At 39.2% G+C, this 25950-nt stretch overlaps 1 protein-coding gene across 2 annotated transcripts in view; it reads left to right on the top strand.

Annotated features, from left to right (window-relative positions):
- Positions 1-25716, top strand: part of LOC131038219 (arginase 1, mitochondrial) — a 62461-nt gene extending 36745 nt beyond the window's left edge. For both annotated transcript variants that reach the window (XM_057970575.1, XM_057970574.2), the window contains exon 7: positions 25199-25716. In XM_057970575.1, coding sequence (XP_057826558.1) covers positions 25199-25459 — 261 coding nt within the window. In that variant the 3' untranslated portion in view covers positions 25460-25716. The remainder of the gene's footprint in view (positions 1-25198) is intronic.
- The last annotated feature ends 234 nt before the right edge of the window (positions 25717-25950 follow it).

Here is a 25950-nt window from a genome sequence, read left to right as displayed (position 1 = left end):
ACAAAAATTGTTTCATGGATAGAGACTAGGACTCAAGTAGGGAGGTTGCCACTTCTTTCTCTGTTTGCATCTGGGATACCTGTTCCTCCATGGCATCAACTGTGCTCAGTTCTTGTGTGACTGTCAAGGCATCTAGGTTTAGATAACACTTCTGAAGAATTTGCAGTCGTGGAAGTAAAACCAATTGAAGCTCCTGCAAATCCCTAGACCGTGTACTGATCTCTTGCTCCATCTTGGCTGACTGGATCTGGAACTGGTGGACAGTTTGCCCATATGCTGCAAAGGAATCATAAGGTGTCTTAAATGTGCCCAAGTAGGTCTGTAAGTCCGTTTGAAGCTTTTGCTTCTTGGCTAGCACATCATCACAGAACAGATGAGGTTGACAGATTTTTTTGAGTAGAAAGTTTCCCTCATCCAAGGCATTCCTTATGTCCTTTTGGTCTTTCAGCAGTTCAGTCCTAAGCTCATTCATCTTTTTCACCAGAGCAACATTAAGAGCCTTTTGGTGCTCTTTCTTGACATTGGCCTCAGCTGCTTCTTCCAGGCTTTGCACCTGATCATCCACTATAGTACATAGCAGTTTGAGCTGTGCTAGTGATGATTCAGTGTCTGAAAGATTAGTACCGGGGATTAAACCGGTAAGGGTGTCTACAGCCGCCTGAATTATGTCCTGTTCCTTTTTCCTGCGAATGACTTCAAGGCGCCCTTGGGCAACCTTGATGCTCTGCATAAGCTCAGACTCACTTGCAGATTGGAGATCAATAGGACTCGAGATAGCAGCCGGTTTGGCTTGGCTCCCGGTTGCCTTAGGAGTCTCCATCTGTGTGCTCTTCATTGCTTCAGCTGTCTTGTCTGCTTCTTCCTTGTTTTTCCTCTCCTTCTCTTCTTTCTCTTTCTCTTCTCTCTTTTTCTTCTCTTCCTCTTCCATCTTCTTCTTGTCTTCCTCTTCTTTCTTTTTCTTCTCTGCTTCTTCCTCCTTCTTTGCTTCCTCTTCCTTCTTCTTCTGTTCTTCCTCTTCCTTCTTCTTCTGTTCTTCCTCTTCCTTCTTTCTCTTTTCTTCCTTATCCTCTTCTTCTTTCTTCTTCCTATCATCTTCTTGCTTCTTCTTCTCTTCATCTTTTCGTTTCTCCTCTTCCTCTTTTCTCTTCTCTTCCTCTTTCTTCTTTTTCTCATCTTCATCCCTCTTCTTCTTCTCTTTTTGTTCCTTTGCCGCTTCCTGTGTGTCCTTAGCCTATTCACCGCCCTGTTCGGCTTGTTGCCCCTGTTCAGTTCCCTCAAAAGGTATGTCCTGAGTGACATCTTCTACATCCAGGGCATCGACATCGATAGTGTCGATTGGTTCTTCCACCAGGTTTCCTTCCTCATCAAAAACCTCATCCGGTTTAGAAATAACCGTTCTTTTTCCGCTTGGAGGTTGGCCATTCGTGCTTTGTGAGCTATAACAGCATGATTCATATGCTGATGAGTGTCTTTTTCCACATCATCAATTCTCCCCTCCAACAGCCAGTGTCTTCTTCTCCTTGTGAAGAAGAGACCTTTATTTTGATCCAATACATCAAACAATTTTGAATTCAAGAGGTCGGGAAAGTACTGTGAAAAGACTTTCTCCCTAATCTCCTGTTCCTTTTCAATGGCAATGCACCATTTATTATCTAATGCTTTAAATAAAGAAGCCGGTGTTTGAGATTTAATCTCTGATGGCGACTGGTCATTCTTGCACAAATAAACAATGATTTCCTGTAGTAATTCCTCCTCCTCATCACTGAAATCATCATAGTAATCTACTAAATCATGAAGTAATTTTCTCCTAATATTCTTAACTGTCCTTTGAAAATGTGTCAAAGGTTTGTATGAGGAGATGTCAATATTTACCGGTGCGGATGTTGCTGGTTCATTCTTCTTCATCTTCTTTGTTTGTCTTGCCTTCTTTGGCTTTTCATCAGACTCGGTTTCTTCGGTGTCCGGTTCATTTGTCTTAGTCTTCCTCTTTCTTTTGAAGACTTTTGCTGGTGTTACCTCCGGTTTCTTCTTTGCCGGTGACCGCTTGGTCACTCTTGGAGTTGTAGTGGTAGCCGGTGCTGATGCTGCAGGCACTGCCTTGGCTTTCTTTGCTGCCGGTTCTTTTCCTTTCTTAACCGATGGTTCTTCAGCCGGTGCAATCCTCTCCAAGTAGGTTCCGGTCCTCTTAGCCTTTGGATCAAGAGGCGAGGCAATAAGGGTTGAGGCATACCCTTCCAGTATGTCATACATAACCTCATAGCCCATTGGCTCTACTTCCTCCATTCTAGGCTCAACAGCCTCCATTAAACATTTGTCCACCTGAATGGTGAAACAGATGTCATCTTCGTATTTCTTCACTATGTCACCTGAGATTCTTACCCTCTGACTCATCTTTCTTCTGAACTCATCAAAATATTTGTTCAGTACTTCAGGGTAACCCGTTCCAATGGCTTGTACGCTTTCCTTAATCTGCTTGGTTACCGATTGGTCAGGAGACTACTGGACATCTCCTACTCCAGGAAAGTAGCCTTGGAAATAGAAGAACAACCCTACCAGTAGTTGTCCAAACTTGAATCTCAGTGCATTGTCTTGTTTGATTGCCTTTAGATTCAACAGGAGTTGCCTCTGCATACCGGTGCATAAGTCAAAAGATGCATCCTCTTTTATCATCCGGTAAGCGGCATTTACCGCTGCAGCAGATACAGAATTAATCCTGCTGGCTGAAAACGTTTTGTATCCTATCACCATACAGACGTATTTCACCAGATCATCCTTGATAGGATTAACTGTCATACCCCGTGAGTCACTGGTTGAACTGGTGAGCTTGGCTATTTCGGTTTTGCTCACCTTTCTCAGGGCTGGCACTTCCCCTATGTTACAAAAACCGGTGATTGCATGAATTGCCCGAGGCGTAATATCATGCGTCCTCTCCAGGTACATCTTGTCACCGTGGACTCTGCTCAAAATAATCGTGATGTGATCTTCCGTAAAATCTTCCAGAAAATATACTGCATTATGGAATTTCTTCTTCTCTAAGACACTAAACTCCGGTTTGATTTTTTTGTCCTTGCCGCAAAATAGACCTAACTGAGTGTGAATAGCTAAAGACCCGAAGTCTTCTATTTTGCAATCAATATAATCAGAAATTCCCTCTTCAACTATGACTCTAGTTGGAACTTGTGATAAGGCATTATATTTGGACTTCCTCTGAATAAAACTTTCTGACTCTATGGATGTACTCGAACTGGTATGAGATGCGGAAGCCATTGTAGAGTATTTCAAGAACACGAAAAATACCTTTCAAACGCAAATTTAGGGCTTCCTGATTCTGCTTCACTTCACTTTCCGTCGGTTGCCAAATCACCGCTTTGTGTTCTCCACTACCGCTTGCAAATTGGATTTGAATCTCTTTCAAGGTATGTCAATTTCTTGAAATCTTAGCTCAAATCGCCTTTTCTTCGCTCTGCACTTGAAAACTTCTCTTCGCTCGAAAACAGATAGTGAGAAATGATTTGAAAAATGCTTTTATACATGTCTCTCACCTATTGTCATTAATGCTCCTCTATTAGGGCGTAAACCCTAATTTGCCTTCTTACCGTTTCCGGTCTTCTGCCAAGCGACAGGTATTGCATACTGGTTAAGGTCTTTTACCGGTGTCAACCGGGGGTTCGAAAGCATTTTGCCGTTTGCTCCCCCTAAGCCTTTGAGGCTTAGTTTGCCGGTTCCGATATTTTCACACTAGGTGTAGAAACCGGTTCCTTCTCCAACATTGTTGGTTTCTTCCTCCAGGTTTTGTTCATGTCCCCTTGAACTTTTTCAACATTGATTTCTCCTTCCCGAGTGAGCGGTATATCATCAGATATACTTTTTCTGCTTCTGCAGAATCTCGCAATGTGGCCCGGTTTGTTGCAGTGATAGCAAACAAGTCCAGGTGCTCTCCAAGGTCCATTGTACATGTTTCCATTCTTCCTTCTACATGTTGCAGCAGTGTGACCATGACCATGATAGATCATACAATTTTCTCTCCATCCGGTTGTGGCTTGATGACCACCGCTTCTCAACTAATGATTGAAGACATTAAACCGGTTGTGGTTCCGGTTCACAAAAGGTTCAGGACTAGTTCCTTGGGTCCTTTGAGGATATCTTCTAGTGTTATCCATCATAGACCTGCATTCAAATGCTCTATGCCCAAACTTGTTGCATGCATAACAATGACCATTGAACTTACTGGATCTAGGTATGTTGTTGATAAAATATGGAAAATTATTGTAGGCTTTGCTCCTACATACATTGGCAGTGTGTCCTTCTTTAAGACAGTTAAAGCAAACAGGTTTGAATTTTTGCTTACCTTTTCCTTTGAGTGCCGGTTGCTTCTTTGATGCTTCAGCATTTATTCCTGAGGATTCTCCTTCCTCATGTCCAGAAAAACCAAGACCATTGGTATTCTTTGCCGGTCTAGATGACTCAAGCTTTTGCTCTAGCTTGACAGTACTTTTGCCAAACTTAGCAAGTATTTCCTTTGACTCAGAGAGTTCTTTGGAAATAGCAGTGTTTGTCTCCATTAGACTTGCATTTTCCGAGATGGCTATGTTCAGTTCTCCTTGCATGTCTTCCGTTTCCATTCTGCTCTCATGGAGGCGAGCAGTCAGTGCACTAATCTCTTGTTTCAACTTGGAGATCTCATGATCTCTGTCCTTTACCAGATCTTCAGCTTTTCTCCGGTTCTCAAGCTCTTGACTAAACCGAATAGTTAGTCCTTCCAACTCCTTTCTCAGATTGTAGTTTGAATCATTCAGCTTATTCACTTCAGCAATCATGGCTTCCATGTTAGCTTCATCTTCAGAACTACTTTCAGATAGTTCCATCAGCCTCTCTGCATGTTCTCTCCTTTTTGCTTGAGATGCCTTGTATTTGACCATAAGATCATCATAGGCTTGCTCAGACTTAGTGAGCCGTTGAGTAAGCTCCCTCATGGTGTATTCCCCCATATCTCTTTCCAAGCTGTTAAAGTTATAGAAAGGTAGGCTCTGATACCAATTAATGAATACTAAGAGGGGGGGGTGAATTAGTATGCCAAAAATCAATGCATTAAAACACTTACACAGTCTAAAGATAAACCGGTAAAGCAGTCTAATAGTTAGACCGGTTACCACACATGCAAATCAAAATGCGAATAAAGCATTCACCCACAAAAGCAATACAACCATAACACAAGATATTTGACGTGGAAACCCAACTGGGAAAAAACCACGGTGAGATGGAACTCACAAGTCACTATCTGCAGAATAGAAACCAGACCGGTTAAGGTCAGACCGGTTTTGGTCTTACAATGTTCTTCACCAGAACAGATCCTGTGAGGAATCTCAATCTCTGTTAGGAGATAAGTCCGATTAAAGACTATCTTGTTAGAGGATTTTAGATTCACAAGTGTGAACCACCTTGTTAGAGGATTTTACAAAGGCTTTGAGGCCTACCCGGTTAAGGGCTACAGACTTGTCAAAGATGTGAGTAATCAACAAGTGTTTGATCTATCTAATAGCACAAACTACTTGATTAGATCCAGTATTGCTCACAGCTAATGCATTCTAGCATTACTTCAGTCTTCTCTCTCTCTCTCTCTGTGTTACAACTTGATCTTCTCAGATAAGATCGTTCTCACAACAACTTAACTTCCACCTTAAACCCCAGCACGACATTAACCCTTTCAGCAACAACTTAAAACCCTAGACATGATGTCCTTTTAAAGGAATCTGATTTCATGTCGGTCCAATAGGATTACATTACAATTTCCTAGGTTCAATGAATCTAGACATACTCATTAACACGACAGAAAAAGCACCGTCAATGTGTCGGCACCGTCAAACAATCGGTGGATTGGTAACTCATCACAAAATGCCGGTTGGTAACTCATCACAGAGTTTTACCGGTTCATACAAAATACTGGTTGCCGGTTTGACAAAAATGAAGACTGGTAAGAATTTTGTGCCGCTTTGCTCCCTCGTACCGCTTGAGATCTACGAACCGCTTGGGGTCGACATGCCGCTTCAGACCGGGAAACACATTCTGCAAAATCACCACTAGTCTAAAGACTAGAATACAACATACCGGTTGGAACAAATACCGGTTGAGCTTGAGCTCATACATATAAAGGGGATCTCAATACAAGTGTGTGTCCATCAATGACAGTCACAACATAAACAACAAAAATTCCAACAGCACAAGTTGTAATGCACATACATTAACTTCTCTGTCCTTTTTCAGTGCAATCTGTTGTGTCTTACACAATGGGTGAAAGAGTATGTGCTCCAATTCCTCTCGGATTTAAGATATTAAGACTACAGTTGAAGTTCTTGCAAATATCCATTTTGTAGATAGTTGAACTTAAGGAACAGCAACCATTTATGGATAGATGACAAATAGGATATAACCAGGGGATGTAAGACTTTTAATGAGCCTACTGTTAAGAGTAAAGTTGTATTGGAAGAAATTCTATTGACAGGATTTGCCTATAATAAATTGATGTAGACAAATAAGATAATCAGTTTTAAGTAAAGCAGACCAAAAGCGGAAGACAAATAATTTAGTGTAGCTAAAGATTGGTAAGAATAAAAGGTATAAAGGATGAAAGAAAAGTTGTTTTAATATTTACAAATATTGTTTTTGGGTTTTCACAACATTTAGAAGGTCCTTGCTAACTGAAGTATCTGCCGAGCACACTAGAATGCCTTGTGCAATGATAAACATGATCTTTTGGGCACAGGTGTCCAAGATGCATTAGAATAAAGTAAGTTGCTTGAGAATAAAAAGTAAGATGCATGAAAATAAAAGGTACGATGCACAAGAAGTCTAAAACTAAAAGCATTCTAGCTTGATCTTTTCCACTTTGCCTTTTTGGTGGCTAACTACAGCAGTGAAACAAAGGCTTCAGGTTTCAGAAAAATAAAATGAAGTGTGCAAGACAATGCACACATTCCAGTTTCCAAAGTCCAAACACATGTCCAAGCCAGATCTATGATAGGAGTGAGAGAAGAGTGGAGGTGTGTGCAATATGGTTGAAATGTGGTCTAATAGTGAAAAAATAATTCCTAATATGATATTTACTTTAGAAGATTGGAAGTGTGTGCAATCTAGTTGAAATGTGGTCTAACAGTGAAAAAATCATGCCTAATTTGATATTACTTAGAGTCTCAACCCCTGATAGTAAAAGTTAACAAAAACAGGGTTTTAAAGGACGAATTGGAGTGTGGGAAACATCTCAGAGCAGTTTCTGATCTGAAGAATAAGAGAATATACATTTAATAGATTGCTTGGGTGTTATGAGACCACCTATCCGAGTTACGGCTTTAGCTGATGATAGATGCAAATTGAGACAATGAAGAAAAACTCCAACTCCAAATCTATCATACTAACGCAGTTCTTACCGCTTCAATTTTTCTTTAATCCGACTATATAATTTTTCTCTATCAGTTCTAGGTGCAGAGAAGGTGGTAGGAAGAATGCACAAGGCAAGAGAAATATTTTTAAGCAGATCAGGTTGCTAGGGTTTAGAACTGCCTTCTAAATGTCTGGCACATATATATTATCAGGAGTCATCCACTTAATTAAGTATAATAACAAACTCATAAATGTCATTCACTATCTCATCTAACTTATTTTTATATCGAATAGTTTGTTGTCATTCGGCTGAAATCTATTTGGGTCAGCACAAGTGGCATGTTAACCTTCTTGACAGGCTGGTATCTTGTTGCAGAATGTTTGTATGATTTCAATGACTTGTTATTTTTTTGCCTTTGAGTAAATACAAAGATTTCCTTAATTTTTGCATTCATCAATTTGTTAGATTGGACAGTTTTAACTAAAAAACAGCCGTTTTGAAGTAAAAGAGAGTTGTTTGATGTGTTGTACCCTTTTCATGTTTTACACCACTTATAGACTGTATAAACTGCTACAATTAGTGGGACCTGAGGCATTGGCCAGGTGTGGGGGTGAGGTGGCTTTTTTATACCTATTGTATTGTAATACTTCCTAGCAGTTTCCCATACTGATGTGTATAAATTCTTGTAAATGCATTAGGGTTAAGCACAAGTGTAAAATATTTTGTTGTATTGTGAATGGTTGAGTTAATATAGAAGTGTGTGCATTTTTTAGCTGTGTTCTTTTGGGAAAGAGTTTGCCAGGGCAACTTCTCTTGTTATATTGTTAGTGTTCCATTTCTTCTTCCACTGCATTTAAGATCTTGTTAGAATTGCTTATCCAGCATACAGTTTAGTGGTATTTTTTATCTTCAAGAATTATGGTGGAATTAAGAAGATTCTGTAAAAACATGGCAAAATTGGTAGTGTTTGAATGGAGGTATTGTTGCAGATGCATATCCAGTCTGATATCAAACATCTCAAATGTAGTGGTAGGAAGAATATGTAGGGCAAGAGGGATATATTTTAAGTGATTCAGATTGGAAGGATTTGGATCTCTCCTCAAGAGGAGTCTGGTACATATATATAACTGCAATGAGTCATCCAATAAATAGGTATAATAACTAATCAATAAAGATTTGCATATAATATTTAATTATATGGGATATTTATTGTAAATGTTATTCACCATCATATATGTAGCATTCGAGTCTACATATTCATCATTCAACCACTGTGGAGCAAAATTACATCAATCTTGTGCAAGCATGTGTGTGTGATTAGGGTTTTTCATGTTCATGTGTTTGTGATGCCATTACATACAACATTTGTGATTACATTCAAAGAGCAAAGTATCATCATCAACAATTGCAGATCTGAGGTATATTTATTCAACATTTATTTCAGTATTTGCATTATTTCATTCAAGGTTAATTCCTAAATCGGGGTTTGACTTAGGCAAACCCCTATTCCCAACAATTTCCCCTTTCTTTCTATGTGCAAGAAATAGGTATAGAGTTGTGTTCGGGAGGATCGATAGAGTTCACAGAGATGAACAGGTTCAGTTTTCAACGACAAAAAATTCGGAGGACCATGGTGAATTGATACTACCTGGTCCTGAAAAATCAGGCCAAACTTCTGAGAGCGGATTCTAGACATCTTATTTTGCCTAGATCTAGGCTAGTGGCTCCGTGTGGCATTTGTAGCTTACTGCTTTTGCTAGATCATTTCATTTATCACCTATTTTGCCCTAATCTTCAACAATCAAATCAATTCAATCTAGGGAAGGAGAAAGCCCCTATCAAAAGGAGCCTAGAATCTGATCAGAATCTTGATCTTTTAAGGCTAGATCTATTAGATTCCTCTCCTCCCTAATGTAATGGTTAATTAGGTTATTTAGTGGTTTTATTATCTTAATTTAAACCCAACCCTAATTTTCCACCATTACAATATATAACCTTGTATATTTATATTTAATAGTTCATATCATTGTTGATATTATGAATCTATTTGGGTCCATACAAGTGCATGCTAGCCATTCTTGACAGGCTCTTAGCTTGTTGCAGACAGTTTGTATCATTTCAATGACCGTGGTCAATTTTATTTGTTTATTTATTTTTTATCGATACGAAGATTCTCTTAAGTTTTGCATTTTTCAATTTGTTAAAGAATGGATTACTTGTATTCACTAGCAGCCATCTTGAAGTAATAGAGAATTAACATGGAAGTAAAACTTGCAAAACATTTCAAAGTTTGTAGCAATCAAATCAAGATATTGTTGCAGATACATATCTAGTCTGACATCAAACATCATAAATGTTAAACTCTCACACATTGATCTCCGAGGCACACAATTGAAAAAGTCTCTGTTGTGAAAACTTGGAACGTTTAGTTCTTAACAAGCATGTTTTTAGGCTATGGAACTGTTGTGATGTTTTCACACATCGCCCCATTGCACATGGGGACCCCTGCTTTTTGCTTTTTAGGGTTTGTTTTCTAGGTCTTTTAGGGTTTTGTCTATTAGCCTTTGCATTTTGAGTGGTGTCGCCAGGGGGATCACCTGGATAGCAGGGTCTGCTTGAGTTAGGTCAAGTTGATAAGTGATGAAGTCTGGAAAGTCTTGATCCTGAAATTTGGCTAAGTCTGGAAAGTCCTGATCCTGAAATTTGGCTAAGTCTGAAAGTCCTTATCCTGAAATTTGGCTAAGTCTGAAAGTCCTGATCCTGAAATTTGACTAAGTCTGGAAACTGAAAATCCTCCAAAAACTAGATTTTGTAATATAGCTCCTGGAGGCCTGAAACCACTCTCAAACATCCTAAAAGTATATATGGAATATAACTTAAAGTATAAGAAAATGTCACTTATACTTAAATGTTATATTCCATAAAATTATCCTGACAGAGAGTTCAAAAAGTCAAATTTTGCTCCTGACCCTCAGAGAAGGCCCACAGCGAAAAATCGCTCCTGACCCTCAGAGAGGGCCCACAGCGAAAAATCGCTCCTGACCCTCAGAGAGGGCCCACAACGAGATTTTGATTTCCTTCATTTTGCAATGGAAAAGGACCAAGTTTTGATCATAAATGGAAAATAAATGACTTTCTCCACCCGCCTGAAGAAGTTTTGGCTAGAAATGATGAAGGACCTTGTTGAAAATAGAAAAATCGCTCCTGACCCTCAGAGAGGGCCCACAACGAGAAATCTTGTAGGGGTCATTGCTAGCCTTATTTGGTCGACTTAAGATGTCAAAGGCATGGTGAAGGATAGAATGAGCATAATGAAGTATCCAGACTTGATTGAAGATGATAAATTGAAGGAGTTTTGCCCAGGAAAGGAAAAATCGCTCTGGACCCTCACTGAAGGCCCACAGCGATTTTCTTTGTGTGCACATTTTTGGACCTTTCTTGGACGTGAGTTTTTATTCATAGCAAAGAACAAGATGATATCTTCCTTGGCAAAGTGATTTTTAGATGAAAAGTGAAACATTTTGGTCTAGGAAGTAAAAATTGCTCCCGACCCTCAGAGAGGGTCCACAGCGAGATTTTCAAATATGCATTATTCTTGCAAGATCAAAGTGATTTTATGATTGGAAGGGATGAAGGAAAGCATGTTCTATCCGTTGAATATAATTTGGAGGATCAACACAAGAGGAAATCAACCCAAAATGAAAAAATCACTCCTGACCCTCACTGAAGGCCCACAGCGAAAAATCGCTTCGGACCCTCAGAGAGGGCCCACAGCGAGAAACCTAAAATGGGAATTTTTCATCCAAGTTTGAGGGAGGCTAAGGTTAGGCATGGGTTTGAAACGATGTTTGAAAAGCCTTGGAGTGAAAAGAAATCGTTGAGAATCAAAATTATGAAGGCAATTACAAAAATCGCTACGGACCCTCAGAGAGGGCCCATAGCGATTTTCCAGTTTTCTCTACTTTGTTTGAAGAATTGAGACAAAATCTTGCTTGGACAGGAGGAGAACGTGATGTGTTATGCCTTGGAGGTGATTTGAAGATTAAAAGATAAAGGAATTTGCTTAAAACCAAAAAGTCGCTCCTGACCCTCACTGAAGGTCCACAGCGAGATTTTCAAAAAATGCATGTTTTCTTCAAAATGGTGCTAAGGCAAGGTTAGGATAAGGCGAAGAGACCTCCAACAACATGATGAATATTGTTTTGCCTTTGAAACTTGATGATTTTGGTCAAAAAATGAAAAATCGCTCCTGACCCTCAGAGAGGGCCCAGAGCGAAATTATTGAAAATCCTCATTTTACCTTGCAACAACAAAGCGAATTTGGATGGAGTGGATAAAGGAAGGATGTTGCTTAATGACGAATGAAGTTTCAATGAAAAATGATGAAGAATCAAGCCTAAAATCAAAAAGTCGCTCTTGACCCTCAGAGAGGGCCCATAGCGATTTTTCAGGATCCTCTCCTTTGTTTGAGGAATTGAGACCAGATCTTGTGTGGATAGGAAGAAGAGATGATATTTTATGTCTTGGAAGCAATTTGGAATCCAAAAGATGAAGGATTAAGAGCAAGATTGAAAAATCGCTCCTGACCTTCATTGAAGGTCCAGGGCGAAATTGGTGATATCCTTCATTTTTACATTATTGAGCGTTGATATTCCTTAAAATTCACCAAGTTGCTAACTTTGAGGCCTTTGGAAGGGCTAAATCAAATTCACATTAAATAAAAGGCATTTTAATTTAATAAATTAATTTTTAGGCCTTGAAATAATCAAAAATCCACTTTGGAGGCATTAAAATTAATTTTCAAATTTTAAATGAAGGTGAGCACTCAAATACATTTATTTGCTTTTACAAGCAAGTCGGCCTTCTTTTGAGGGGGATTTTATTTCATTTTCATTTCCCTTTTGGCAAGTCGGCCTTGGAGGGAATCAAGGTGAGCGCTCTATATATGGGTGATGCTTTGTTCAAGTTTAATCATTCATTCATCCTTTCCTAATTGCGAAATTGGAGAGCTATTTGAGGGGCGAAATCCAGAGGTTGAAGTGCAATTTGGAGGAGCGAAATCTAGCTAGAGTGGAGCGAATTTCTACTAAGTGTTGAAGATCAAAGAGGGTGGAGTCTATTCTTTTTGAAGCTAGAGGAGGTGCAATTCATCCAAGGGAGAATTTTGATTTAAACTTTGCCTAGTGAAATTCATCTATTTTTACATCATCTTGACACCCTTGTTTAAGGTTTGAATTTTGGACATTTGTTTTGGAAAAATCTAAGTATTGCATGGTTAATTAAGAAATGATAACTCAAGATTTATCATGAAGTTTCCTAATTAAAATCTTAAATCTTCCTTTTAAGTTTAATTTCTACACTTCAAGATATATTACTAATTGTGAAATGTTGTGTAGGTATCAAGATGGCGACTCCAAAACCCGGAGGATCTACAAGTCGGCAGGTTCTCATCAGAGACGATCAAGCAAGGATAAGGGCGACCTCCTCCAGTCTAGCATCGACAAGGACGACCTTCTTCGGTGAAGCATCATCAGGAATACCTTCTCCAATCCAGCATTCCAAGGCGAGGTACATCATCATCCTGCGCATCAAAGACAGGAGAAGTCAAGGGTTCGTTGAAGGAGCAGATAGTTCCAGAAGAGTTAATTAAAGCTAGCTTCTCAGCAACATCAAATTGGCATCAACCAAGTGTCAGACGAGTTGGCATCCTAGTCATCACTTCTCCAGTCAGTGTGGTCCACCTCAGCATGTCCAGAGTCAATGTACCTAACTCATGGAAGGTGGCACAAACTTCGATGTACCTACCCCAGCTATCCATTGGTCGAATTTTCCAGAGAGGAGATGTGTCCAATTAATACAATTTTATCATTGGTCAAGCATTAAATGTTATGTAATGGTTGTAACAAACCCTAATTAGGGTTTTCATTATTGAATCTTGGCCATTGATCTCAAATTGATCTTAGCCATTGAATTGTATTAAGGGCACTATATAAGCCCCGACTCTTCATTTTTGTAAAGGCATATAGAAAGGAGTTAGAAGATAGGGAGAGAATAGTTAGAAGGTGATTAGTCAGTTGATAGAATAGCAATTAGAGTAGAGTAGAGAGAGAAGGCAAAGATTGTTGCCAAGGTGTTGTTGTAAAAGACTTGTAAAACTTCATTGAAGAAATGGTGAAATTTATGGGTCAATTCGACAATTTGCATGGTCTCTATACTTCTCATATTTTATTTCATGTTATTAGATGAGTGGAAGAAATGTGCTTGATTGATGGTGAAATTCGTATATCCATACTACTAGCAGTTTGTTGATTACAGACTTGCATTGCGTAGTCAACTGGAATCATTCAGCTTAAGCTTAACTTCAATTGTCGCTTCTTCATTGATATGCATCAGCCTGATGGTGTCTATGCCTGCAGTGATGATTTGAACATCATAAAGCTTTCCTTCGAAGATCGCACTAACCTTGTGGAGATGGTCTTGGGATGTCAAAACAAGACTTAGTTAGAATTTCATCAGAGGTCATTCATTGCTCTTACATTCTTAGTATCAGAATTAGATCCTTTCCTCGCCCTCGTCCTTTTTCCTTTTTTTTCCAAATCTAAGCTAGTAAAATCCTGTGATTCCAGCAAATCAGACGTTCAGGTCATCAAGTGTAAGTCCCCTTGTGATTCCAGCAAAATCACATCATACCACAAAGAGCTTATCCACACGTAGAGATCCTACAGCAAAGAACCTTGAAGTCACCCTGATTGATCCTTTTCGCGATATCTTTAGCATTCAAAGGCTTTACTCAAGAGAGGATAAGGTACCTGTTGACGTGTATTTTGTACACAATCATACACAGAATAAAATACCCAAAGGCATCTCATCCTCTCTTGAATAAAGTCTCTAACTGCTGAAGATATCGCAAGAAGGATCAGTTAGGGTGACTCCAATGTTCTTGTAAGTAGGGTCTCTACGTGTGGATAAGCACCAGTGGTCGTTGTGATTGCTGTGTCATCAAGGGGCCTTACGTTTCCGAAGAATTTTCTAAAACTAAACAAGCTCTCAAAAATATCAAAGGGCAAGGTTTGCAAGAGATCTAATCTAGTCTAACCCTAAGAATGACTCCATGTAGACGAGACTTGGCAAGATTCTACCAACTCCAATATTGCCATGAATTAACAACTCAATTGAAATTGATGCGATCTTCTAAGGTAACAAATGATTTTTCAATACATCAAGTATCAAGGACACTATCACGAAGGTACATATCCAAGATACAACAGCGATTGAAGGTTTAAGCGATTCAAATATCTCCAGTCAACCACGCAAGGTGCTCCTACAATCAGCAAGAAGCTAGTGGTTTGGAAAGCGAATCCTACCAAAGATCAAGTGACTTTGTCCTTCGAATTAACACACTACTTTGATTGAGAATGATTCAAGAAAATGAACAACCATGAAGACAACCACGAGAATTGCAATAAAACACCATAACTTCAATATTTTATTGATCTCAAAGCCATCATGTACAACAATTGTTTGAAATTCCTCCCTCAAAGCTCAATCTTGCTACAAAACAACTTGCTTCTAATCTCTCTAATTTCTCCTTGATCTCTAATTTTTTTCTAGTTCTAGTTACAAAATGAAAAGAAATGAGGGTACATATAGCATCCTCAATTACAATGAACGGTCCAGATCGAAAGAAGATCAATGGCCAAGATTATGACACCTAAACCCTAATTAGGGTTTTATTACAAAAGTCCCCCTTTTATTGCACAACATTAAATGCATAGCCAAATATTAAATTTGGCACAAAAATCTAGGAGACATTGACCAATGACAATTAAGGTGCCATGTCATCTATAACAACCTCTCATCTAGAATCTTATTCCCTTTCCAATGCTCCTTTTTAGCATATGTAATGAATCTAGATACGATTCCTTCGATTTCAGCAATGGGAATCTCGGGAAGATTCTTCATTCGTTCTTCTAAGTGGATGACCTGATCAAATGCTTGGAGAAGAGCAACGTCCCAACCAGGTTCAAGTTCCTTAGTCTTCTCAATCAGGAGCATGGTAGCAAACATCTGGTCCCGTTGCTCATCTGTGATAACATTAGCATCCTTGCAAAAGATGATTTTGACTTTATCCTCCAATTCCTGTAAATCCACATCTGTCTCAACTTCGATCCTCCTGCCAAGAATGGTACGCAGTACCTCAAATACTCTGTCCTGGATCGGGTGGATAACCTCCTCAACATGATTGCACCTAGAACTGATGTCCTTGAAGAGAACTTCCTTCATCTGGAGTAAGGTTGACCATTGAAGCAAACTATGAGGTCCTCCATCCATTATCTTTTCCTGTGCCAGGACCTTCCTTGATGTTTGTCTGATTACTTGCAAGACAGGAATGATAACATCTTTAGTATGAGCAAAAGCGGCTACCGTTATCATCAAGTTGTGGATAATCTTCAAGAACCTGAATAGCTCGGTGAATGGTCTGCATCATCCTTGTTGCAAATTCCATGGCGACTGTATGAGATTTGTCAATCCATGAGCTCATAAGCTGGACTAAACTCCTGACTCTCTCTGCCTCACCAATTGATTGAAGGGGAAGTGCCTGTACGGGTGATCTTGCTGGATCCTGACGTCCCAAAGGTTGATTGAGATGGCTGAAGTATGTTCTCCATGCACCTCTCTCTCTCTCAAGCTTTCTATTTTTCTCCATTTCTTCCCTAAGCTTATCTTTCAATGCCTCAAATGAATCAGTGGCATCATCTAGTGTCTGCTCGGCTGTGAGTGGACCAAGCTCAAATGTCTCTACATCATATTCTTCTGCAAGGATCTCACCTTCATACTTGTCCACGGCCGGTGTAGCTATCTGCAATATTTTGGATCCAGTCTCATCTCTAATCATCTTGGACATCTTAGTAGCCTTCCTCTTCTTTGTCATTTCCTGGGAATGTCCAACGAGACTCTCCAAATCAATCACATTGTCCTCATCCTCGACCATAATTACCTTCGTTAATCTTTCCTTTAACCAATCTGGGATGGCAGATCTTGTTTCTTTAACTTGAATCTCCTTAAGCAATTCTTCTTTTCTGGGAGGAGATGTGACTTCGTTATCTTCCCTATCTTCATGCAACTCATTATCTTGGAGAGATCCACCTGGTGACCTTCGAGGTGCCTGTCCTTCTTTATCATTCTGTACCATTGATTCCATGGATTCCTCTATCTCAAATGTCCTCTTCTCCTGTCGAGAAGATGTGCCGGATGAACGATCTCGGTTGGCCTCTTTCTTCTTCTTGGAGGATTCCCTTTTCTCAGGTCTTTCTTTCCTCTTCGAGCCTCTAGGATGGAGATTGCCTTCACTTGCGCTTCGAAGGTTGCCTTCATTTGTATTTCTGGGATTAGGATTACCTTCGCTTACACTTGCCCCACCTTCAACTGGTCTCTCCTCCAAGGTGAAAGTCATAGCTATGCCTTGCTCTCTCAACTTTTGATGCTGCACATCAACCCATCTGCGAGGACAAGACAAGACTGGAGCCATCAAGGCATCTAGATCCACAACCTCGGGTTCATTCCAATCTAGCTTCACTGATTTGCTTTCTCGATCATAAGATGATTGAAGATGTCTGCCACTGTCCTGAGCTTGGTCGGCCACTCTGTAAATTTTGCATTTCCTGATGAAGTCCAAAGGTAATCTGGAATGCATTTTCCTTTTCACTTCAAGATCATCTAAGAGATTCATCATAAAATCTTCTATTTGAAACTCATGCTTATATTTCCTACCAACTGTCTCTTCTATATATCCATGTGGATCAAAGCTCTCTCTCAAGGCAAAGAATGAAAATGAATACAAAGCTAACTCCTTCTCTGCGTCATCCATGGCTAGAGCATTAGGACATACCTCAACTGAATTTCCTAATATGATAGGTACAGGAACTCCATTTCCATGTCTGTGTCTGAATGCCTTCGCATAAGCTGCCAACTGTCTAGTTACTTCAAGTAACACTATTCTGTCTGTCGGATATCTCGGCAACATGTATGGAGGTGAAGGACATCCATGAACTCTAATATAAGTAAATTTCGGAAATTGGATAAACCAAGCACCGTACCTCTTTACTAGCTCTTGTGCATCCTGTGATAGCCTATTGTGAATCCCGCCTTGCAACGTCCTGGTGATGTTCATCGTGAAGGTATCATTAACTAACTTGTAGTTACTTCCTGGTGGATGATGCAAGTGGACATAGGAATCACAAACTCTGACCTCATCGGGTCCTCTTCCAATCACTCCTCTGTGAGGTAGTCCTGCATATTCAAAGCTCCTGATCAAGGCATATATGACGTATGAACTCATGTGGAATGACTTGGTAGCCTTCAGTCTCCTTAACTGTACGTCCAAGCAATGGCTAATCATTCTAGCCCAATGAATTGTTCCTTTTCCCTGAACTATCACTTGGATGAAGTAGAACATCCACTTCTCGAAATAGAAGGCTTGAGGAGCTCCAGTGACTCGGTTGAGCATTGTTATCAAATCTCTGTACTCCTCCTGGAAATCGATCCTATATGGTGTGTTCGGGATCTTGCTCAGGCGAGGACGACTCTTGAGTAACCAATTCTTATTGATGATGCTTAAGCAAGCATCTGGATCATCTTCGTACATGGACTTGGCTCCTTCTATGCTTTTATAAATCATATCTTTATGTTCTGGCAAGTGAAGAGCTTCACTGATAGCTTCCTCTGAAAGATAAGCAAAAGTGTCTCCTTCCTTGGACACGATCGTTCTGGACTGAGGATCATAATGGCGAGCACACTCGATCATCAACTCATGGCACTGAACTGCTGGAGGGAAGCCGACCGCCTTAATGATGCCACTTTCAATTATCCTCCTGGCGATAGGTGACGGCTTGCCAATGTAAGGGACCTCTTGAAACTTCTTCGTACTGAAGTTCCCCAAGTTGGTATCTCCAATGTTGCTCCACTTCGACACGATCTTGGTCTCCAATTCTTCGTTCTTCTGATCTTCCTTCATGAGAGCTGGATGACTAGTGGATGCTCCCACCTTCGGGGTCGCCATCGTAACACCTACACAACGTTTCATAATAAGTAATAGATTTTGCAATATATAAACATAGATTAGATTAGAGATTGAATTTAGGAAACTTCATGATAAGTCTTTGAGTTATCATTTCCTAAATTCGATTGAGCTATTGGAATTTCAAAATTTCAAATTTCAAAATTTAAACTATGACGATCAAAATTCAAAATTAAGACAAGGGAATACTTCGCCATACCTCACTTGAGAGCTAACTCTAAAAAGCAAAATAAGGAAATTCGCCTAGGCAAAAATCGAGATTTGAAGTATCAATGTGGATCCTCCCCAAGCGAACACCTTCCTTAGTAACTTCGCCAACCTTAGGGGTCTTCAACGTGATGATGGCAAATTCGCTTCACTTCAAACCAAATGCGCACTCTCCTTGGATGGAATTTCGCACTTCTCCTTGTCTTCCAAATCGCATATGAAAGGATGATAAAATGATGGTTTGAAATGAGATATCACATCTTCATTATATAGGCGCTCACCCTCTAATTGCACATAGGCCGACTTGGAAATAAGTCAAATAATAACAAAATTTTAAATAAAAAGAGGAGGCTGACTTTGCAAAACATTTAAAATAAACCCAAGCGCTCTTTCTTTATTTAAATTAATAATTAATTAATTAAATACCTTGTAATTAATTATTTCGATTTTTTAAAAGGCAAAATTAATTAATTAAATGCCTTGTGCGCACCCATTAAATGCAAATTTTAATTAAAAAATATCAAGGTTTATCGAAATTTAGCATTTAATGCGATTTGAAAATGATGTTGGCGCCAAAACATGAGAGAGGTAAGGGTACAAACCATATCGCTCTGGTCCCTTGGAGAGGGACAGGAGCGATCTAGCATTTTGCTCTTGAATTTCTCCCTTTTTACGTTCAAAACCACTTCCTCCACGTTGAAACTGGCATCTTAATTGGGGACCTTGAGCTTGATCGATTCAATGTTTTGATGAATGCCTCTTAAGATCATTATCGCCCTGGTCCCTTGGTGAGGGACAGGAGCGATCTTGTATTTACTCCTTGGTCTTCGCCTCCTTAATCACTAATTTATATCACAAGGCAAGTAACAACTTTATTCTTTCATTCCACGCATACTCACTTGTCCTTTACAAAGCAAATTTAATATTTGAGTGAATATCGCCCTGGTTCCTTGGTGAGGGACAGGAGCGATCTTGACATTCTAGCTCAAATTTGTCATCTTTTAACCTTAACTCCTTGTTCATCACATTTCAAATGACATTTTCAACCTTGTGTAACTTTGCTTTGATGTGATCTTTGGAAAGAATGATTGATTTTATGAATATCGCCCTGGTCCTTGACTGAAGGACAGGAGCGAACTTGCTTCTTTCCTTAAGTTGGTCACCTTCTGATGTTTGGTTCCTTGCTTATCATCTTCTCAAAGACATTTTCGACCTTGTGCGACCTTGCCTTGTTATCGTTTTTTGAAGGAAATGACTAGTTTAATGAATATCGCCCTGGTCCTTGACTGAAGGATAGGAGCGAACTTTAGTCTATGGTGCAAATCCTTCATCCTATTGATATCAAATTGTCTTCAAGGCGTGAAATGGTGTCCTTTATTCCTTCTTGAACGTATGAAACGAAAGTGGCCTTCAAAGTTTAAGCATATTTGACTATTTCGCCCTGGTCCCTTGGAGAGGGACAGGAGCGAACTTGGGTAGTTTCATCACATTTTGCGGTCTTTGCAACTTCATTTCTCTTCGAGGCGTTCCAAACATCATTGCCCCCTTGTACCTTAGTCTGGAGTGATTTAAACTTGGAGGGAATATTAAATAACCTTGATTTCGCCCTGGTCCCTGGCTGAGGGACAGGAGCGAACTTGTACTTGTAGGCTCAATCACTTTTTGCCAATGCTTAAAACTATCTTCAACGGACTTGTCATGCTCTCCTTCATTCACCTTTGACATGGAATTCGTCTCAACTTGGCGAGAAATTTGTCTAAGGAAGAAATCGCTTTGGTCCCTTGGAGAGGGACAGGAGCGTCTAGGACAATATGAGCTTCACTTGGCGTCTTGCAATCTTCAAATTATCTTCAATGGATTTGTTACGCCTCCTTTGCTTGCCTCGAACTTAACACTCACTTGATCTTCGCCCAAAACTTGTCTTATAAGAAAAATCGCTCTGGTCCCTTGGAGAGGGACGGGAGCTATCACTAAAATTTGCCCTGGTCCCTGGCAGAGGGACAGGAGCGATTTTGCTTCTAGGGCCAATTTTCCTCATTATGGTACTTTCAAGTTATATTCAACTGAGAAGATGTACTTCTTTTGTTTTCCTCAAATCGCGAAATCATTCAAATCTTTCAAGGACAAGGCAATTTTGGATTTCAAGCTCCGGTCCTTCAGTGAGGGACAGGAGCGATTTTGTCCTTCTGGCACATTTCCTTGTCTGCAAATTTCTTCAAATTATATTCAATGGACAGAACATGCCCTCCTTTATATCTTCCAATCCAAAAAATCGTCTTGATCCTGCAAGGACAGTGAAATTTTGAGAAACAAGCTCCGGTCCTTCAGTGAGGGACAGGAGCGATTTTTGTCCCTGAGGGCAAATGTTCAATTTTCGTTGCAAATGACTAAGTTTGGACGCTCCATCATGTTGATTTCACCTTTCATCATGTCCTTAACACTTTAGCTTGATCAAAATGAAGTCAGAATGGTTCAGACAAGACATTTCGCCCTGGTCCCTGACTGAGGGACAGGAGCGATTTGTCCTAAAACTCCAAAAAAATTCGCCATTTTCAAATCTCAAAATCTTCAAAGGTTTCAATTCGTGTTCAAACGCATCTCCTGGCGACCCTGCACAAGACAAATGAAACAAATTAATAACCAGGATGCCTAAAATATCATTTTCGCCCTGGTCCCTGGCTGAGGGACAGGAGCGATTTTGCTTCCACAGGCCAAAATATCATGATTTTAGAGTTTTAAACACTTGACAAGGCAACCATAAGACTTTTCCAATGTCCGGAATCAATTATCAGAATTTTCAAAATTTGGTCAAAATCATTCAATCAGACAAAATTCCATAATTCCATCATCAATACTTAGGCAAAATTTGGACTTATATTCAAAATTCCGACTGAACCTAGACCAACCTACTCGACCCCTGACGAATTTACCCCACTCCAAAATTGCATCCTACGAGAGGAAGCTCAACAATCTCTCAAAATTGGACTGGACTCTGGCTTAAAATCATCAAAACGGAAACCCTAAGGCTTGACCCTAATCCAGACGACTCAAAAACCCTAAAAGCAGAGAGAGAAATAGGCAAAACCGAGCAAAAAGAGAGGGGGTCCCCATTTTAATGGGGCGATGTGTGAAATGGTCACAACAGTACCCTTGGGTATTTTATTCTGTGTTTGATAGTGTACAAAATACACGTCAACAGGAACCAAGATCCCTTGTATATAGCACAAGTTTAATCCAATTAATGAGATGTGTTGTACTGTAGATGGCAGATTAATTTTTACATTTGAATGCACAATAAATGTTGATTTAACATGTTAATACCTCAATTGTAGAGAGCTGATTGTTTTTCACATTTCAATGCTCAATAAATGTTGACATCCCAATGTGCACAGTGTTTAGTACTTTAGTCTTGTAGATGCCATTGTGTATAAAATTTCAAGATGCAACCAACAAGAAGAAAGAGAGAACAACGGATAAATTCTTGAAGCTAGAAGGCAATTTTGAAATGCATTGCTAATGAACTAGGGGAGAGTCAGTTCATTTTTTAATTGAGAGAAAATGCCAATGGTGAAAAAGTAGGCGTTGATAAGTTCAATGGGTTATGCCTAGAAGGTGTGCTTTCTTGCATGAGACTTTTCTGATATATGCCTTTGTTCGTTCTCTTCTTGGATGTGCCGAAGAAGGGGTGCGTTCTCTTGAATTTCATCCATAACCAACATAATCCAATTTTTCTTTATCCCTTGACACATCTAGCTTGAATGACCGAGTGAGACATAGCAGGCTTAAAAGAGAGTGATTGTAGCGTGTTTACTTGCTTTATTGAAGTTGCAATGTTTGTTTCGATAGTTGAATGCCTTGTGATGATATTGAGGGCTTCTGTCCTCTTGTTTTGCTTTTTTGAATGTTTGAAACTAAATGTGATAAACTAGATGAACTTTATCTACTTTTTCGTTATTTGCGCTTTTCCAAATTAAAGTGTGAATTAACTAATCTACATGCAAACAACTTCTATATGGCTTTTCAAATATAACTACACTCCATCTTTTTTTCTTGTGTTTTCAATTTCAATGAGAGTCCAAAATTAAATGAAACTTCTAATCTACTAGCAAGAAAAGTACAAAAAAGTAATCAAAATCTTATCTTCCTGAGAAGGCAACAACAAATCTAAGCTAAACTAAGAAACGATAATGAAGTATTACAGTTCTTAGGTAAGAGTATATGAGCTAATTACTAACAAATAATGCTTTGAAAAAGAATTTGCTTCTTGAAATGAAAGAACTTGGAAGAAGCTGTGAAGCTTCTTAAGTAACCATTATAATTGTGTCCTCAAAGGATCCGGCGTTTATCTGTAATTCCTTCTCTTCAAGCCTTGGGGTGCTCTGCATGATGGAAATGGAAGATGTGGATTGGTATTGATTTGGGAGGAAGGTAAATTTGTTTTAAGTGGGGAGGCTAGAGCTTAAATAAGAGGATTTGGGATTGTTTTGGCTTTGTAGAGAGGTGTGCAAACTTCTAAAGTTGATCTAATGTTCTTGAATAAAGGATGTAGAGCATCTAGTAAAGGCTTGCAAAAGTAGCTCAACAATCCTCCTATCCTATGACAATAAAGCTCGAGTATTCTTCTCTAGTTTATGAAAGCCTTATGAAAGCTTCCACAAACTTTTTTGAGGGATTTAAATAGGTAAAGGAGAGAAGAGAAGAGAGAAGCAAGAAGGAATGAAATCATGCTTTAAATATGGAAAGAAAGTAGAAAAGAAAGCAAGATTACTAAAAAAAAGAGTTTTGGGATGGAAATTGGATTAGAAAAGCAATTCTAAATGACTCATGGACATGCCAAATGATGAGATGGTTACACATGGTATGGTATGGGTTGCTTGGGTGCCTCTGCAACTTAAGGCAGGGGATAGGGAGTTTTGGATGATAAGAAAGGTTTGCAGCCCAAGAAGAGGGCAAGCAAGGGTGGACACCTAAAGGAGAGTTCTAGGACACTAGGGAGGCTTCCTTCAAGGTGGAAAAGGTTGTGAGGAGAAATGAGCATGCTACATGGATAGGGAATTTTGGATGGTTTGAAAGGTTAGCAGGATGACAAGAGGGCAAACAAGGGTGGACACCTAAAGGACGGTACTAGGACACTAGGGAGGCTTCCTTCAAGGTGGAAAAGGTTGTGAGGAGAAATGAGTATGCTACATGAATAGGGAGTTTTGGATGGTGAGAAAGGTTAGCAGGCTGAGAAGAGGGCAAACAAGGGTGGACACCCTCAAGGAGGGTACTAGGACACTAGGGAGGCTTCCTTCAAGGTGGAAAAGGTTGTGAGGAGAAATGAGCATGCTACATGGAAAGGGAGTTTTGGATGGTGAGAAAGGTTAGCAATCCGAGAAGAGGGCAAACAAGGGTGGACACCTAAAGGAGGGTAATAGGACACTAGGGAGGCTTCCTTCAAGGTGGAAAAGGTTGTGAGGAGAAATGAGCATGCTACATGGGTTGTGAGCTGGACTGCCAAATCATCATTGCAAGCATATGTTGACCAATTAATTTTCAGGTCCTTACAGATCCTATTTTAATTTTAACAATAAGGTTATGCATGGTCAAATTATATTCATTGTTAAAAAATTATGAAATTAAAGAAAAAAGGCTAATATTTGAAGGCAGCATTATAGTCACAAATTTAAATTCATGAAAGCGAGATAATGGGCACTAGCAGCCACGCTTGTGAGGAACAGGTGTGAAATAAAATCATTCTCGAAACCAAGTAAATAGAATGCCTATACATGTATGCAATAAGGTTATCCTCAAGAAAGAAAATCTTATGTACCATACATGCGTGTGAATTGTAATAGAACATATTGATGTGATTCATGTATTCTTTATATTCTATTTGAGCAATCTGGAATGCAAATTTTTAATTTTGACATGCAATGCCAAGATACCTGCATATTTGATCTAGATTTGGGAAAACACATTTTAAATGGAAGGATATTTTCCATAAACCTTTTGACACTTTCTCAGTCATTGAGTGCCGTGCTGTTTTACTTTTAATGATGGTACATTTTGCTGTTAATTGAATCCATGATTTGATATGAGTTGCACTTAGTGATTAAGTGCAGATCCAATCATAAGTCGGGCTCTGCTAATTGTTTTTTAAGTACTGGACATGGCTTAATTCCAACGAGAACCTTGGATGCTTGTAATTTCTCCTCTCATTCATTAGAAGTGATTGTAAGTGGCTAGTTTGGATGGGGAGTGAACAATTGTTTAAGACTTTAGTAATCATATTCAGTGTAGTTTATTTTAAATTTTAAAGCTCGACTCATGGTGGATAACTTGGATGCTTGTCATTTCTTCCCTCATTCATAATCGGTGGTTATATTTATTACTTATGCTATGGGAAGTCAACACTTTTTAAAGTCATTATATGCTAACCGTTCTAGTCATCATATGCTAAAACCTATATACTTCAAAGTGCGATTATTTATACTTTAACAAAATATAAATATCAAATTCTTATCCAATTGCTGATTTGATTTCCTAATATTTTGTAGAAACTTGGAGAAGGTGTAAAAGGTGTTTATGTCTCGATAGATTGTGACTGTCTTGATCCTGCTTTTGCACCTGGTGTCTCGCACATTGAACCAGGCGGCCTTTCATTTCGAGATGTGATGAACATTCTGCAAAATTTGCAAGGAGACATTGTTGCAGGTGATGTTGTAGAATTTAACCCACAGCGTGATACAGTGGATGGAATGACAGCAATGGTAGCAGCAAAGCTTGTAAGGGAATTAACTGCTAAGATGTCTAAGTAGCCAGCTGATTGTGAACAGTTTGATCTATTTTATTTTTTGACATAAATGTTTTAACAGGATGAAGTTCTCTTCTATTTATTTACTAGAGAGAATGGAAGCCTCTTTTTTGGTAGCATTCATAGCATGCGAGTTGAGGAAGTAGTGGACTAAGAAAAATTAATCAATTTGATTAAATGAATCAATGTTCTAATTAGATTTTAAATGCAAGATACGGAAAGTGTATGGTCATACTCTTCTCGAATCCTCTGTATTCCATAGTTGTGCTGGTCTTATGTTTTGTTCTTAAGGTTATAGTTTCAGTTGTTGCTTAAATCAATTTGCTCTCTGGTGATAATTGTGATTTTTTTACTAGTTTATTAGAAAAAGTGGAAGGAGCCTTGAAGAATTTGAAGAGGTTTAAGTACACGATGCTTGCTGAATCTCTTCATATCTCTGTAAGATTCTATGTGATAGGCCTATATTAAGGTAAAGTTAAACAGAATGTTTTAAAT

This window comes from Cryptomeria japonica, chromosome 10 (assembly GCF_030272615.1).
Source record: "Cryptomeria japonica chromosome 10, Sugi_1.0, whole genome shotgun sequence".
Lineage (NCBI taxonomy): Eukaryota > Viridiplantae > Streptophyta > Pinopsida > Cupressales > Cupressaceae > Cryptomeria > Cryptomeria japonica.
The sequence above is the reverse complement of the archived record's forward strand: the minus strand, read 5'-3'. Positions and strand labels throughout refer to the sequence as shown.